Raw genomic sequence first — 17,160 nt, 5'->3', positions numbered from 1 at the left:
CACTCACACTCTCTCTCCTCTCTCCTCCACGAGTGTGTGTCACTAACACATGGATAAACACAGACACACACTCACACTCTCTCCTCCCCGAGTGTGTGTCCCTAACACATGGATGCACACAAACACTCTCTCTCCTCTCTCCCCCCGAGTGTGTCACTAGCACATGGATACACACACAGACACACACCCACGAACTCTCTCTCCTCCCCGAGTGTGTGTTCCTAACATCATGGATACACACACAGACATACACTCACCACTCGCTCTCCCTGTCTCCTCCCCGAGTGTGTGTCACTAACACATGGATACACACACAGACACACACACACTCTCTCTCCTCTCTCCTCCCCGAGTGTGTGTCACTAACACGGATAACACACCCTACTCACTCACTCAGTCTCTACTCTCCCTCCTCTCTCCTCCCCCTCCTCTCTCCCCGTCTCTCCTCTCCCTTCTCTCTCTTTTCTGCCTCCTCTATCTCCTCTCCCTCCTCTCGTCTTTTCTCCCTCCTCTCTCCTCTTCGTCCTCACCCTCCTCTCTCTTTTCTCCCTCTTCTCTCTCCTCTCCTTTACTCTCCCTCCTCCACCTCCTCTCTCCCCTCCTCCTCATCTCCCTCCTCTCTCACCTCCTCCTCTCCTCTCTTTTCCCCTCCTCCCTCCTCTCCCCCCTCTCTCTCCTGATCCCTCCTCTCTTTTCTCCCTCCTCCGCGTCTCCTCCTCTCTCCTCACCTTATTCCCTCTCCTCTCTCCACCATCTCTCTCCTCTACCTCCTCTCTCCTCTACCACCTCTCTCTCCTCTCTCCCTCCTCTCTCTCCTTCCCCTCCGTCTCTCTCATCTCCCCTCTCCCTCCTCCCCCTCCTTCTCTCCTCTCTTTTCTCTCCTCTTCTCTCTCCTCTCCATTTTCTTCCCTCCTCTCTCTCCTCTATCCCTCCTCTCCCTCCTCTCTCTCCTCTTTCTTTTCTCCATCCTCTCCCCCTCTCTGCCTCCCCTCCTCTCTCTCCTCACCTTCCTCTCTCCCCTCCTCTCTCTCTTTCCCTGCTCCCTACCTTTCTTTCACACCTCTCCTGTCTCCCATCCCTACTCTCCCGTCTCCCTCCTCTCTTGCCCTCCCCTCTTCTCTCTCCCTACTCTCTCTCTCATCTCCCCTCTTCCCCCTTTTCTCTCTTTTCTCCCTCTTATCTCTCCTCTTCCCTCCTCTCTCTTTTCTCCCTCCTCTCTCTTTTCTCTCTCCGTCTCTCCTCTCCCTCCTCTCTCTCATCCCCCTCCTCTTCTCTCCTCTCCCTCATCTCTCCTCTCCCTCCTATCTCCCTGTTTCTCTCTCCTCTCTCTCCTCTCCTTCCTCTCTCTCCTCTTCCTCGTCTTTCTTTTCTCCCTCTTCTCCCTCCTCTCCCTCCTCTCTCTCCTCTCTCTCCTTTCCCTCCTCTCTCTCCGCTCCCTCCCCCCTCCTCTCTCTCCTCTCCTCCTCCCCCCTTCCTCTATCTCGCTCCCTCCCTCTCTCCTTTCTATTTTCTCTCTCCTCTCTCTCTCCTCTCTCTCTTTCGACCTCTCCTCTCTCTTTAGACTCCATCCTCTCTCCTCTCTCTCCCCTCCCTCCTCTCTCTTTTCTCCCTCCTCTCTCCCCACTTTTCCTCCTCTGCCCTCGTCTCTCTCCTCTCTCTCCTCACCTTCCTCTGTATCCTCTCTCTCTCCTCTCTCCTTTCCCTGCTCTCTACCTCTTTTTTTTCTCCCCCTCCTCTCTCTCCCCCCCTCCAGTCTCATCTCCCCTCCCCCTCTTCTCTCTCCTTTCTCTTTTCTCCCTCTTCTCTATCTTTTCTCCCTCCTCTCTCTTCTCCCCCCTCTCTATCCTCTCTCTTTCTTCCTCCTCTCTCCTCTCTGTCCTCTCTCTCTCCGTCTCTCTCTCTCTCTCTATCTCTCTCTCTCATCTCTCTCTCTCTTCTCTCTCTCTCTCTCTCTCTCTCTCTCTCTCTCTCCTCTCTCATCTCCCCCTCTCCCTCCTCCCATCTTCTCTCTTTCTCCCTCTTCTCTCTCCTCTTCCTCCTCTCTCTTTTCTCCTCTTCTCCCTCCTCTCTCCTCTCTCTTTTCTCTTTTCTCCCTCTATCTCCTCCCCTCCTCTCTCTTTTTCTTCCTTCTTTCTCCCTCCTCTCTTTTCTCTCTCCTCTCTGTTTTCTCCCTCCTCTCTCTTCTCTCTCCTCTCTTTTCTCTATTTTCTCTCTCCTCTCTCTCCCTTCTCTCTCTTTTCTCCCTCCTCTCTATCCTTTCTCTTTCTCCCTCCTCTCTCTCCTCAATCCCCTCCTCTCTCCTCTCCCTCCTCTCTATCTTCATCTCTCTCTCCTCTTTCTCCTCTCTCTCTCTCCTCACTCTCATCTCCCCACTCCCTCCTCCCCAACCTCTCGCTCCTCTCTTTTCTCCCTCCTCTCTCTCATCTCCCCTCTCCCTCCTCCCCACCCTCTCTCTCTTCTCTTTTCTCCCTCTTCTCTTTCCTCTTCCTCCTCTCTCTCCTCTCCCTCCTTTCTCTTTTCTCCCTCCTTTCTCTTCTCTCTCTCCCTTCTCTCTCTCCTCTCCCTCCTCTCTCTCATCTCCCCTCTCCCTCCTCCCCATCTTCTCTCTCTTTTCTCCCTCTTCTCTCTCCTCTTCCTCCTCTCTCTCCTATTCCTCCTCTCTCTTTTCTCCCTCCTCTCCCTCCTCTCTCCCTGTTCTCTCTCCTCTCCCTCCTCTCTCTCCTCTCCCTCATCTCTTTCCTTTCTCCCTCCTCTCTCTTCTTTCTCTCTCCTTTCTCCCTCCTCTCTCTTCTCTATCTTTTCTCCATCCTCTATCTCCTCTCCCTCCTCTCTCTCCTGTTTCTTCTCCCTCCTCTCTCTTCTCTCTCCTCTCTTTTTTCTATTTTCTCTCTCCTCTCTCTCCCTCCTTCTCTTTTCTCCCTCCTCTCTATCCTTTCTCTTTCTCCCTCCTCTCTCTCCTCTATCCCCTCCTCTCTCCTCACCCTCCTCTCTATCTTCATCTCTCTCTCTCTCCTCTTTCTCCTCTCTCTCTCCATCCTCGCTCTTATCTCCCCTCTCCCTCCTCCCCACCCTCTCGCTCCTCTCTTTTCTCTCTCCTCTCTCTCATCTCCCCTCTCCCTCCTCCCCACCCTCTCTCTCCTCTCTCTTTTCTCCCTCTTCTCTTTCCTCTTCCTCCTCTCTCTCCTCTCCCTCCTTTCCCTTTTCTCCCTCCTTTCTCTTCTCTCTCTCCGTCTCTCTCTCTCCCTTCTCTCTCTCCTCTCCCTCCCTCCTCTCTCTCATCTCCCCTCTCCCTCCTCCCCATCTTCTCTCTCTTTTCTCCCTCTTCCCTCTCCTCTTCCTCCTCTCTCTCCTATTCCTCCTCTCTCTTTTCTCCCTCCTCTCCCTCCTCTGTCCCTGTTCTCTCTCCTCTCCCTCCTCTCTCTCCTTTCTCCCTCCTCTCTCTTCTTTCTCTCTCCTTTCTCCTTCCTCTATCTTCTCTCTCTTTTCTCCCTCCCCTCCCTCCTCTCTCCCTGTTCTCTCTCCCTCCTCTCTCTCCTCTTTTAATTTTCGTCCCTTGTTTTTAACCCACTATAATAAATTCATTGTTTATACTTTTTTGGTATGCCTGTGTGCTTTTTGTAAGGTTGCTTTCTTTGTTGATATATATATATATATATATATATATATATATATATATATATATATATATATATATATATATATAAAAAATATATATATATATATATATATATATATATATATATATATATATATATATATAGTGCTGGGTTTGTTTGCTTACTATGTATTTAGGGCTGTTCTGCAAACGGTCCCACAGACCTTTCTGTTAAGCAAATATCACAAAGGAAAACCATTTCATGGCCAGCACCAGTTGTGTGTCTTAGATATAATTCACTTATTGTGGCCACGTCTAACTTATTCCTTGGAGGCAAACAACTACATTCGAGGAACATGCAAACTAGACAGGAGCGCATACAAACAATAACGAATGGCGAGCCCATAATCATAGAACGCACGTTCTGCCATGTTTAATGCTCTTTTCAATACGTGTATGAGCTTTGCAAGTCCAGGCCACGGAGCCTAACTCCAAAAAACTTCACTGATGAATACCCCAAGAACATACAACACACACTCCCTGCTTTTGTTACATGCTGGCTCTGAGCTCGGACATCATGGAGAAGAGGTTGCAGCGAAGATTTCAATGTAGCAGCGATCAGAGCTGAGTTATCAGGCGGTGTTATTTGAAAATGGCCAAGGCAGCCATATTTAATAAGCCCAGGAAAACAAAAATGTCATCAATATATCTCCACCATATATTTGGGGAGTTGCAAACGCAGACTTTATTTATTCGGTTTTGTACCATTTTCGGTTTGGCGCTCTTGCTCCGAACGCACTTTAATATAACGTGATTGGTGCTAAGTGGCATCTGCCATGCGATCGGCTCGTGAATACCAGCGCGTGGAAAGAAATGAGACTGAAGTTTATTGTTAGAAGGGGAAATGCGGTACCAGGCTATTGTCAATATTTACCTCCCGCTCATAAATCTCACTGCACACACAGGAGCTAATGTGAATTTATAGCCGTTGCCATAATTACTGGTCTTTGACTATGGTGCGTCTGTTAACACTTTCACCGCTAGAGAGGCCAGCAGTCCCATATAAGTGACCTGGTGACAGTGACGTGTTTAATGGGTTAAAGGGTCAGTCCCACGTAGGAGCAAAGTGACCTAATGACAGGGACGTGTTTAATGGGTTAAAGGGTCAGTCCCACGTAGGAGAAAAGTGACCTAATGACATTGATGTGTATAATGAGTTAAAGGGTCAGTCCCACGTAGGAGCAAAGTGACCTAATGACAGGGACGTGTTTAATGGGTTAAGGGGTCAGTCCCATGCAGGAGCAAAGTGACCTAATGACAGGGACGTGTTTAATGGGTTAAAGGGTCAGTCCCAGGTAGGGGCAAAGTGGCCTAATGACAGGGACGTGTTTAATGGGTTAAAGGGTCAGTCCCATGTAGGAGCAAAGTGACTTAATGACAGGTACGTGTTTAATGGGTTAAAGGGTCAGTCCCACGTAGGGGCAAAGTGGCCTAATGACAGGGACGTGTTTAATGGGTTAAAGGGACAGTCCCACGTAGGAGCAAAGTGACCTATGTGTTTAATGGGTTAAATGGTCAGTCCCACATAGGAGCAAAGTGACAAGGGACAGCCAGAGTCTCCTTTGTAGCAAACAGGGTTGTCGTAATGCTCAGCACCGCTCTACACTGTGGAACATTCACATGTAAGGAAGGCAGTGAGCTCCATTTTTGTAACACCATTCAGTGCCAGCATTGTGTCCAGCCCCGTTGTCAGTGAAAGGGTTAACGAGTGACTGAAAGACGCCGTTCCCAATATATATATATAAAAATAACCACTTTATTATTACAACGTGTCCCCAAAGGGTTAACAGGCAAACATTTTCACCCAAAAAAAAAAAGATATAAATACAAAAATAGAATATTATAATATATTAATATATTCCGGTTCGTTTACATAATAACAATTAGAATTCATTATTGTAGCCCCGCAGTATATGAGAGCATACAATGGGATTTGAACCTGGGATTTCCAATTGGTAGTCTGCTAAGTATTCTTCTTCACATAGAACAGGGGTGTGCGACTGCAATCCTCAAGGGCCACCACCAGGTGAGGTCTTCAGGATATCCCTGCTTCAGCGCAGGTGGCTCAATCAGTGGCTCAGTCAAAGACTGAGCCACTGATTGAGCCACCTGTGCTGAAGCTGGGATATGCTGAAAAGCTGACCTGTTGGTGGCCCTTGAGGACGGGAGTTGGCCGCCCATGACACGGAACAACAGCATTGAGTTAGGAAGAAGCGGTGTATAAGGTGGGTGTGGCGGAATCTGTCTTATTCAGGGGTGGGCAACTCCAGTCCTCAAGAAACCCCGACAGGTCAGGTCTTCAGGATATCCCTGCTTCAGCACAGGTGGCTCAATCTTGGCTCAGTCATTTTGATTGAACCGCCTGTGATGAAGCCGGGATATCCTTAAAACCTGACTTCTTGGGGGTTCTTGACGACTGGAGTTGGGAACCACTGTTTTGGGCATCGGCAGCATAGGACAGCGGTGGTTTTACACCAATAGAGCCCCAGCCCTATTAAACTTCATAACTGTCACAGATCCACATATATGAGAATAGTTCAGACCCAAGGACTGGTGGAAAAATTGCTCGTTTTCTTGAAGTCCTCTACAAATAAATAATAATAGTCCTTTTGTTCTGCTCAGGTCTGGATCAAGGTGTCCCCATGACCTGTTGATGTCCCCTCTTGGTGCCGTAACACGTAGCCGGACAATCTGGCACAGAGAGGGATTTGGCATTCTGCTCTTCAGAAGGACAGGATGCTGAGAAGAGGGAGCTCGCTCTCCCCCAAAACACAGTCTCTCTTCATCCCGCATACCTTGTTGACGGCCTTCAGCTTCAGGCAGCGACTACGCAGTTGCGTTTCCGGCAGGTTCTCGAAGAAGAAATCCTCGTTGAAGATGGGGTTCCTGCTCTTCCGGATAACTGTGCTCCTCTGCTTCTGGTTCTTTCCAGGCGTGATGGAGAGAGACACAAAGCAGTTAACTGTTTTGGGGTCCGCAGCGGGGTGGTAAAGCCCTTCGGCGCTGATGAGGCGCACACGAAGTCTCTGGGCCGCTGGACAATACTCTGCGCATAAGCGCAGAGAGCCTCCTCTGTCAAGCAACACTGAGTTGTCTGCCACAAACCTATCTCTAGTATAGAGAAGTTCCATTGGAAAGAGGGAGTCCATCATCCCATCAGACACTCTCCGAATGGTGTTGGGGCTGCTATCTGTGGAGCTCCCCTCATCTGCAGACAGGGAGTTGTTCCTGGACAGACCTAGCTTCCCCTTTCGCCTTAAGGCTCTAGAGAACAGTTTCTCCTGGCTCAGGGCTTTCAGCAGAGAGCTGCCCAAAGGAAGTGACCTGTGGAGTCGAGGAGAGCTGAAGGGGGAAGAGTCAGTGGAAGAGGTGGTGTCGCTGTCCAAGGTACCGGATCGGCTCAGTGGGCGCAAACCGAGAGTAGTGACACTGCCCGGATAGGACATCCCCCGGCCGGAGGAGGTGTGTGAGCGGGATCTGGGTAGCAGGATGGGGAAGCCGGCAGGATCATTGTGGAAGATCGACTCTTTCCTCCTGGTATTGGGGCTTTCCAGCAGGGTGCAAAAGCCATAGGAGGTCTGGGTTTTGGGGAGATGGGGCAGGGACAGCGCTGCCTGGGACTGGGGATCTGCGTTGGTGCTCTCCTCCTCAGGGAGCTCCTCTGCGCTGTCCACTTGGATGATGTGTCTTTGCAGAGGGAACTGTGTCTCCACTTCAAAGGCTGCTCCGCAGAGGTCAGGGACGGACCTGTGACGGGGGCTTCCTCTCATCCCCCGCTGGGACGGAAGTCTGGGGGGGATGCAGAATTCGGGGATCCGGTCTGGAGTCAGGATGTTAGGGCACATTTGAGGACTCTTCCATGCTCTGTCGGATCGGACGCCAGACTGCTTGGTTGGATGCGACTCCAGACCTGGCCCTTGTATGTCTGCAACCTTCAGCTTCTCCAAAAGCCACATCTGTCTGGTTACAGTAACGCTTTCCCAGCAATTATTCTCCTCCTACAACACAGAAAAGTAAAGATGAGTGCTCTGTGTTTTTATTGTGCGGCGTTGCACAGGAGGGAGGGGGGGGTGTAACCCCTTTGCTGCCAGAGATGCCTGCAACGCATTGCGATTAAAATACATGGAGAACTGCAGCTCACAGATCTCTCAGAGCATCTAAGGCAGCAACTGACCCTTTAACCCATTAAACATCACTGTCATTAGGTCACTTTGCTCCTACGTGGGACTGACCCTTTAAACCATTAAACATCACTGTCATTAGGTCACTTTTCCCCTACTGGGATTGACCCCTTAGCCCATTAAACACATCACTGTCATTAGGTCACTTTGCCCCTACGTGGGACTGACCCTTTAACCCATTAAACACGTCCCTGTCATTAGGTCACTTTGCTCCTACGTGGGACTGTCCCTTTAACCCATTAAACACATCCCTGTAATTAGGTCACTTTGCCCCTACGCGGGACTGACCCTTTAACCCATTAAACACGTCCCTGTCACTCGGTCACTTTGCCCCTACGTGGGACTGACCCTTTAACCCATTAAACACGTCCCTGTCACTAGGTCACTTTGCCCCTATGTGGGACTGAAATGAGAGTTCGGTGTTTACCTGTAAGGATTCAGCAGCCAGGTCCCACACACATCCCTTGGAGGCGTCTGTGTAACAAAGCCAGCTGCATCTGCTCCAGCCCTGCAATTTAACTGAACTTACCAACTCTATGGCACTGGCTTTTATAGACGAGCTGTGCCAAGCTACCAGCCAACCAGGCAGAAGGAGGCGGCATAGCTCCTCCCACTGGAAAATAACACGAGGTAACACAGTGGTACAATGGAGATGCACGTTCTTTGTGATAGGATCGGAGGAGCTGCAGGTTGTGATGACTTGTAATGGAACGGCAGGAAAATGATCATCGCATATATACAGAGCATCCATGTTTTGCCTTTTTTCTAAACCCGCACTTTTTAGACAATATTATTATCTTTTAAAAAATAAATTTAAGTAATCTGTTTATGAATAATAATTAAAAAAAATTAAATGTATAAAAAAAATATCAAAAAGGGCAGCGTGGCATATATTATTGACATACAACACGTCATTAAACACGTCATTGTCATTAGGTCACTTTGCTGCTATGTGGCATTGATTCTTTAACCCATAAAACACGTCGCTGTCAGTAGGTCACTTTGCCCCTACGTGGGACTGAGCCTGTTAATGCCACATGTTTAGTTACCCATTGCACTGTGCCGCATCTGTGCTGTTTGGATTTACTTAACGCTATATGCCGAGTTTGCAGGGCAGAGATGTTGGTGAATGGTGCCACCTCCAGGCTGTATACAGCATTTAAATTAAATAACCATCTAATACATGTGTGGGGATGGACACATGCGCAAGTGAAAGGAATTTGGGACAAACGACCTGTGGGGTTACAAGATCTAATAGTGATTCGTTACTTGTCCTATATAGAAAGCTTACCTGCTCCGGTCACGTGGTTCCCCGGCGGCTCACACACACACACACAGACACTGTTTACCTGCTCCGGTGCTGTGGAAGTGATTCCTGCAGCTCCCCCGCCGGCTGAAGACACCTCCGATGCTGCCACCGTCACAGGACTTCTGCTGGTCCTAGATGTCTTCGGAAGAGCCCACTTCTCAGTTGCCGGGTCCGGGTAATGTCCGGGTAACTGGAAATGTGCCGGGTAACGCCGGGTACCGGGTAATTCCGGGTACTCGGTACACCACTATCTGATACCATCCTCCCATCTTACTTTTGGTCTCTTGGCATCCAGTCGAGTACCATCTTTGTCCAACAACGGTCATTTCTCCTTGCTAAATGTCCAGCTGTGACAGTGAAGGGGTACCCAGGCCAATAACAAAGGTATTTGGCCCAGCTGGGTGCCCCTGAGCCATATTGGGGAATTGTGATTGTCAGCTCTTCAACCCAATCATGGCATGTAACTGCATTTGTAATAAATATGTATGTGTATTTTTACTGTTCCAGGAGTTCCAACCAGCGGAGATGTGCAGGGCGTGAGTTTCAGGGGTGATTTTACGGTAAAATATGGTCAGGGTGTGTTTGGGTAGAACGGGCCAGTGTTGTGGGTTACCCCGAAACATGTACTCAAAAATCCCCCCATATTCCTGAGGACATGAGGAACACAGATCACCGGATAAAATCCTCACCGCCAAATCTCCCTGCTTCAGCACAGATCAGAACAATAAGACCAGGCAGGGAATTGAATTACATTAGAAGGTCCCCGATATATGCCTGTGAGGAATCCGTTTCTGGGTTTGGCGGGAGCTCACTCTTGCAGAGCTGGTGAGCTCTCAAACAAACCTCCCCTTGCAATTGCAAGCACTGTCACCTGTGTTTGCAATCATGCTGCTCTGCCTCTCTGCTCTGGCATTGGAAGAATTCCCACACACCCCTGTTTTGGTTTTGGCTATCTGCCCTTCTTAAACTGGCCTCTTTCTCTGACTCATTGCTGAGCATAATTCAAGTTCACTTGGATGTAACAGTGTTTGCCACACACTTCCGCCTTGGCCGTGTTCCTGAGACCTGCTGCAGAGGTCTGCTTCCTGTGCTGAAGCGCTAGATCCCCAGTGGTACTCTTGCTGTGTTCCTGAGACCTGCTGCAGAGGTCTGCTTCCTGTGCTGAAGCGCTGGATCCCCAGTGCTACTCTTGCCGTGTTCCTGAGACCTGCTGCAGAGGTCTGCTTCCTGTGCTGAAGCACTGGATCCCAAGTGCTACTCTTGCTGTGTTCCTGAGACCTGCTGCAGAGGTCTGCTTCCTGTGCTGAAGCGCTGGATCCCCAGTGCTACTCTACCCTGTTCCCGAGACCTCCTGCATTCACCCCTGGCAGAGGTCTGCTTCCTGGCACCTGTGCTGAAGCGCTGGATCCCCAGCGCCAGCCTTGCCTGTTCCCTGTGGCCTGCTGCCTTCTCTCCTTGCAGAAGTCTGGTTCCTGGGTCTGCTGTATATCTCCATTGCAGAGGCCGTGTCCTGGTTCCTGTGCTGAAGCGCTGGATCCCCAGCACTAACCTTCTGCTTCCTGAATCCTGAGGCCTACTGTGTTCCTGCCTTGCAGAGGCCTTCGTTATGGGCCGCTCCCGCTCTTCGCGCTGAGGCCATTCCCGCAGTGCGGCTGCTATGCTGAAGCGCTGCGTATCTGATCCCTTGTTGCTGAACTTCTGCCTGGATATCGATTACCCTGGCGTCTCCGACCCTGACCCTGGCTTGTCTTAGGATTACTCTACATTCTCCAACTCTGACCCTGCTACGAATGACTACGAACTGCACAATCCTGAAACGGCTTTGTGGTCTAAGGTCGGTGTATTCACATCCCCACCTCAGCCCCGCGGTCCTGTCCCGGTTTGTGGCGAGCACGACCGTTACAATGCCCAAACCCCAGAACCCAGTGTGGGGTTCAGTACATCTCTTACCAGGTATAAGGTGGCGAGAGTTATATGTTTTTAAGTTACAGTAATGTTCAGTATGGGTAAAAATCCATTTGTATGGGGGATAGAGTGGCTACTCCGCCCTCTAAGCTTCAAAGGCAATCCAGGATATGGAAGTGTTACACCATTTGTTAGCAAGTAGGGGTATAGGAAGAAAAACTTAAATAAGCCATCCTGGCAAGTTTCAAAGGCAATCCAGGATATGGAGGTGTTAAACCATTTGTTAGCAAGTAGGGGTATAGGAAGAAAAACTTAAATAAGCCATCCTGACAAGATGTCACCCTGCCCAGACTGAGCGGCACCAGGTAAGAGGGGCAGGGTCTCCTATGTTAAGCGGCAAAGGTGCAAAGTTTGCACATGCCCAGAGCAGAATGAGAAGCCCCCTCTGCCAGGTTTACAAAGTATTGGCAACTCCGTGATAGGGGGACAGAAATATTCCCACGGAGAGATAGGCTGCACAAGTTAGGCATAGGAATGTTAACCCTATAAGAACCCGTGCAGCCCATCAGGAATGAGAGTTGTGATGGATTGGATAAAATGCCTATTTCTTCATCTGTAATACTTTGCTATGATTCCTTACTCAAAATGGCTACCGCAGCTACCCCTCCCTTCAAGTAAAGAAGATGGCACCGAGGAATTCCCCTCAAATGCTGATGTGTCCAAGAAAACCTACAATAACAAGACCATAAATCATAACAACAAGACCATATAAGGACGAGACCTAACAAAGAATCATTGAGCTGTCTAGCTCTTTTGCATACAAACCCCCTCCCCTACAGCCCCTGTATATGAACGCAGGCTGTGTAGGAATAAAGTCAGACATTATCATACTGAACGTGTGTCAGCGTGATCTTTTCTCAGTGCACGCATTACCTACGTAGGAAAATAATCTGGACGGGGACAGATACTCTGCAGACGATTGTTCTGATCCAAATCAGTTGGCGCCCAACGTGGGGCTCTGGGTTTTGAACCAATGGACAGCCGTGCGCAGAGGGACCGGGGTGGACCAAGTGCGGACGCGGCAGGAGACTGATCACCTCTGGAGTACGGTAAGATAACATTTATTATCTACCGATACGCACTGTCTCCGCTGTTGGTCTATTTCTGTGTCTCATACGGCTCTCCGAAGGTCACCTAAAGACAGGTAGATATCTTGCCCAGAGCCCGTTTTAAACTCAAACCTGTTACCTAGACTATCTGTCACCCGGCATATGTTTACATGTTGTATATGTTAGTCAGTGCCGCAAGTGGGAGCCCGGAGTGGAGTGGGATTTTTGTCGGCTGACTAGAGGTCGTGTCATTGTACGTTGTAAACTTGGTGGAAGGAGGGGTAAAGGGGGAGTAAGGTATAGTCGGTTCAGAGAGGAACACATGATCCCTGGAGTGACTGCGTGGTTGGCGCGTTGCAGAGGGAGGGGTGTTAAAGGCGCGTTACGGTTGGTAACTGCACGGAATCCTGTCGATTGATCCCTGAACAACCTTTCCCTCTCTCTCGTAATCAAGTTGTATGTTATGTCCAAAATGTGTTTGTGTATTAGTGTTGAGAATTCATGAGGACGGGTGGGGATTGTTGAGAGTAGAAGAGATAGCCCATAGGTGCTTGGGCGATAACCCCTAGACGTTAAACTGCCCGAACTCCTGTTTTTTCCGCGTTAAGGTACGCTTTGCAGTAAGAAAGAAAGTGAATAGGAAAGAAATAGGCAAGTGAATTTGCTGATAGATAATAAAGGCATATGATTGTGTTGTGAAAGTAAGTATTGAGGGTTATTTTTATGAAAAGTTTATATGCAGAAATTGGGATACAATTAGAAAGTGTTCTAAGTGAAAAAAAGCAGGGCATTTTTGCTAGTAATTGCAGTATAGAGGAAAAAAAAAAAAAAGGTGCAGTTTTAACATTTGAGCACAGGCAAGTAAGACAGGGAAAGGAGTCTTAGCCTGCCACCTAGTGGCCGAGAGAGAGAACAGAATGGAAAAGAATGGGACAGCCCTGGTAACATTTATTTGAAAGCTTTGTTCGTACTGGCCACACGAATGGGTCTTTTAAAACCAGAAAATATTCTTTTTCCTTCTGTTCTAATGGCAACTAGAAAGAGGGGTCTTTTTCTGTGGGAGGGAGAAGTTCAAGGAGCGCAGTCTTGTGTGTTTTTTGAATCCCACAGGGAAACATACCTTACGTTAGTATGAGTCAAAATAATTCTGTTGAGGGACAGAAGGGTCCCGCTGCATTTATTTTATCATTGCCAGGACAGAAGTTAATATAATAACAAGTAAAAAAGAAAGCAAGTAGGCTGTTTAAAGTATGTAGTATTACTGCAGCAGAAGGCAGGTTACAACCAGAAGTGTGGCGAAAGTTATTGAAAGAAAAGAGAGGAATTTTGAATGATAACAACCTGCTGAAGATAGCAGAAGCCTGGTTTAATGTTACCAAGGCTGTCCAGAGAAAAATGGACCGAGCAGAAGATAGAAAAGGGAGGGAAGATTGTTTTAATTGTGGTGTGACTGATTTATATATACTGCACCGACACACTTTATTCGAGCAAATACCCAGTATGTACCTGGCAGATACCTGGAATGCGCCGCTCCTCACCTCTGACAAGCCCCGTTGCGTTTGCCTTCCCAGCCTGGGTTCATGCCTGGCTGACGGGCGGCTGATCTGTTAAATGATAATGATTAGGATTTAATAGGCTGCAATGCTTCGCGTGTCTACCAGATGGCATAAATTCATGAATTGTAATGCAGTATATATATATATACTGTGCAGTATTGCAGCTAGCGGGAATAAAATGCTTCAATCCCTGCTTGGAAAATACCTCAATGCACTCGGGCAGAAAACAGTCACAAACCTCAATACACCCGGGTATATCCGAAATCGTGGGACTAGCCGAGCTCGAATAAAGTGTGTCGCCAGTGTACTCACTCCTTTGTTACCTTCGCTCCCAGCTCCAGCAGCACCCCCACCTATACAACCCACTACCCCGCCCACAGATGACAAACAAACCTTGACTGTTCATGCAGCAGAACTATATCCTGTACTGCAGGCAGACGGTTCCTATTACACCCCGACTGCGCCCCTAATGCCCCTGATGCCAGTCCTTTCACCCCAAAGAATCACTGCCCCGGCAGTAGGGATTCAAGTCTACCCTGACACAACAATAGCACACAGACCCAGCAGCAGTGTCCACTATAGTACGCCTGGTAGTTTTGACTCAGATAGTGAGTCACAGGCCGTTGCACAGGAGGCAAACATGACCTGGAATACTAACCCCAGACACCCCCCAGTACCCGACCGCTACCCAAGGTTATATGGGCAGACGCCCAAGCAGGTAGAAGGCGCCCCAATAATGTATGTCACCTCACCCCCTTCCTGGTAGACACAGGTGCAGCCAGGAGTGTAATTAGAGCTGCAGACATACCTGACCCTTCCTATTTGTCTGATATTGATGTTTCATGTGTGGGGGTAGATGGCACACTGCGCTCTAGCCCATTAACACGACCCCTGCAGATAGGTCCCTACCCTGAACTATTTGCACGATTTGTAGTTTCCTCCACTTGCCCGCTTAATCTGCTTGGCACTGATGTTTTGTCCAGGTTACAGGCCTCCATAATATTCTCAGAGGACGGCACCATTGATGTAACCTCCCTGCTCTGGGAGTCAGATGTCTCTGCCCTTTGTTCCCTTCCAATACTTTTGGCATTAGCAGACAAACCCTCAGCCACCAGTAGATCACCCGCTGTCATGGATAGGATCCCGTCCAAATTATGATCCACCGGCCCTGAGGATAACGGGCACCTAAGGGTACCGCCCATTGTTGTACAGCTCAAATAAGGGGCCCGCTTCCCCGTAAACTGCAATACCCCTCTTTTCCCTGTGAAGAAACGCACCGCGAAGGGTGAACCTGATAAGTATAGAATGGTTCAAGATCTTCAAGCAGTAAATGATGCAACCATTGTACGATGTTTTAATAACAAATCCCTTTCAGATGACCCCAGAGGCTTCCAAGAATTTCACTGTTCTCAAACAGGTAATATCCTCTGCCCCTGCCTTGGGCCTCCCAGACTATGATTTACCCTTTAAGCTTTTCGTATCAGAACGAAATGGACATGCAACTGGAGTGTTAACGCAGCCACACGCTGGCTGATGTCGACCTATTGGTTATTACTCCAGCCGTCTCGATGCTGTGGCTCGTGGTGGACCGTCCTGTCTTCATGCTGTCTTTGCTGCTCAAGCACTGCTGGATAGAACTTCGGACATTGTTCTAGGGCATGACCTCATTCTCCTGGCACCACATGACATTGCTGCTATTCTCAATCAGACACAGCCAAAACATCTGTCCGCTGCCAGACACCTCAGGTTGCAATGCTCGCTTCTCATTCCAGACAATGTCACCCTTCTCCGGTGCCAAGTGCTTAACCCCTCCACTCTTCTTCCACTTCCCGAGGGGGGAGATGTGCAGGGACACGAACAAGAATAAAGCACAGCTGGAGTCGACCTACCCCATGATTGCTTCGAACTCATGAAGCTAGAAACTGCTCATCTGCCCACGGTGAGTGAAACGTCGATACAGAACCCAGATCTAATCCTGTTTGTGGATGGTTCTCAATATGCTGATCAACAAGGCACCTACTATACAGGTTATGCTGTCACCACAGACACTGTGGTCCTACTGGCAAGCACACTACCGTCAACAGCATCCGCACAAGAGGCTGAACTACAAGCTCTCACTGCAGCGTGTAAACTGGCAGAAGGACAAACGGTGAATATCTACACTGACTCTAGATGTGCCTTTGGAGTAGCACACGATTTTGGCATCATTTGGCAAACCAGGGGATTTCTGACAGCAGCAGGAACACCAGTGAAACACAGCTCAGCCATACAAGCTTTGATGGACGCCCTACTCCTTCCAAGCCATGTGGCCATCCTGAAGGTAAAGCCCATGGGAAACTGAACACAGAAGAAGCCAGAGGAAACCATCTGGCAGATGCTGCGGCAAAACAAGCTGCCAGCGGGATACGAGAAGTGGAAGATTGAGTGGACACGACAAGGATGGTTCCGTTAATGCAGAACCTCCCAGTGAATCGAGAATATCTGAAGAAGTTGCAAGAATCTGCAACAAAGGAAGAAAAGGAAAGCTGGAAGAAAAGAGGTGCATCGCCCCAAGAAGGAATTTATGAGTACAAAAAGAAACTTTGTCTGCCATGGGCACTGTATCCTGTTGTGGTACAATGGGCACATGGAGCAGCACATCTCTCGAAGACTTTTATGAATGCACTGATCGACAAATACTATGTGGCGCCTGGAATTACCCCAATGACTATTAATTTCTGCAAATTATGTACAATTTGTGCAAAGTGTAACCCAGGATGTGTGGAAAAACCACAGCAGAAACACCTTGCAAGGCCCCGCTTTCACTGCTACGTTAGCTAAAGAAATTTGGTCCGCGCTAGGGACCACCCTTGCTTTCCACACCCCATACCATCCCCAGAGTAGCGGAAAGGTAGAAAGAATGAATGGCACACTGAAAACTAGAATGTTGAAAATGGCCCAGGAAACAAATATGCCCTGGCCAGATAGTCTACCCATTGCTTTGTTCAGTATTCGATATACCCCACGAGGGGAATATGCTCTATCCCCATTTGAGATACTGTTTGGTACTGCCCCCAAACTTGGTTGTTACTACCCACAGCAGTTACAGATGCAGTCTGATGTTTTGACGAAATATGTAACTGCCCTAGCGCAAGGACTAACCAATATGCATGGTCGAGTGTTTTCTTCTATTCCAGATCCAGATCTAGATACCGGGACTCAAACTCGTGCCCGGAGACTGGGTGCTTGTGAAGAAATTTGTAAGGAAACATTCCCTAGAGCCCAGATATGATGGTCCTTTCCAAGTTCTGTTGACCACAGCGACATCAGTCAAACTAGTTGGCAAGAACACCTGGATACACGCCTCTCATTGCAAGAAGGTTCCAGCTCCCAACGAGGACACCTCAGAAGGAAAATGATGCTATATATCCTTTGCTTGTTGGGTCTAGGGGGGGCACAAGAGATT

At 48.8% G+C, this 17,160-nt stretch overlaps 1 protein-coding gene across 1 annotated transcript; it reads right to left on the bottom strand.

The window, feature by feature from the left end:
- Positions 1–5,391: 5,391 nt before the first annotated feature.
- On the bottom strand, positions 5,392–8,602 carry LOC142469155 (C2 calcium-dependent domain-containing protein 4C-like). The gene is made up of 2 exons (XM_075576101.1): positions 8,264–8,602; positions 5,392–7,653 (listed from the first exon to the last, which is right to left on the bottom strand). The coding sequence occupies exons 1-2, from the start codon at positions 8,585–8,587 to the stop codon at positions 6,379–6,381; spliced, it is 1,599 nt and encodes a 532-aa protein (XP_075432216.1). The 5' UTR covers positions 8,588–8,602; the 3' UTR covers positions 5,392–6,378.
- Positions 8,603–17,160: the final 8,558 nt, after the last annotated feature.

Source organism: Ascaphus truei, chromosome 18 (genome assembly GCF_040206685.1).
Source record: "Ascaphus truei isolate aAscTru1 chromosome 18, aAscTru1.hap1, whole genome shotgun sequence".
NCBI classification, from domain to species: domain Eukaryota; kingdom Metazoa; phylum Chordata; class Amphibia; order Anura; family Ascaphidae; genus Ascaphus; species Ascaphus truei.
The sequence above is the reverse complement of the archived record's forward strand: the minus strand, read 5'-3'. Positions and strand labels throughout refer to the sequence as shown.

What these genes read in the sequence shown, in the direction of transcription:
- LOC142469155 (XM_075576101.1), bottom strand. Translation starts at nt 8,587, where the DNA reads ATGGATGCTCTGTATATATGCGATGATCATTTTCCTGCCGTTCCATTA. An exon ending in TGGCTGCTGAATCCTTACAG is followed by an intron (nt 7,654 to 8,263) that starts GTAAACACCGAA and finishes TCTGTGTTGTAG; the next exon opens with GAGGAGAATAATTGCTGGGA.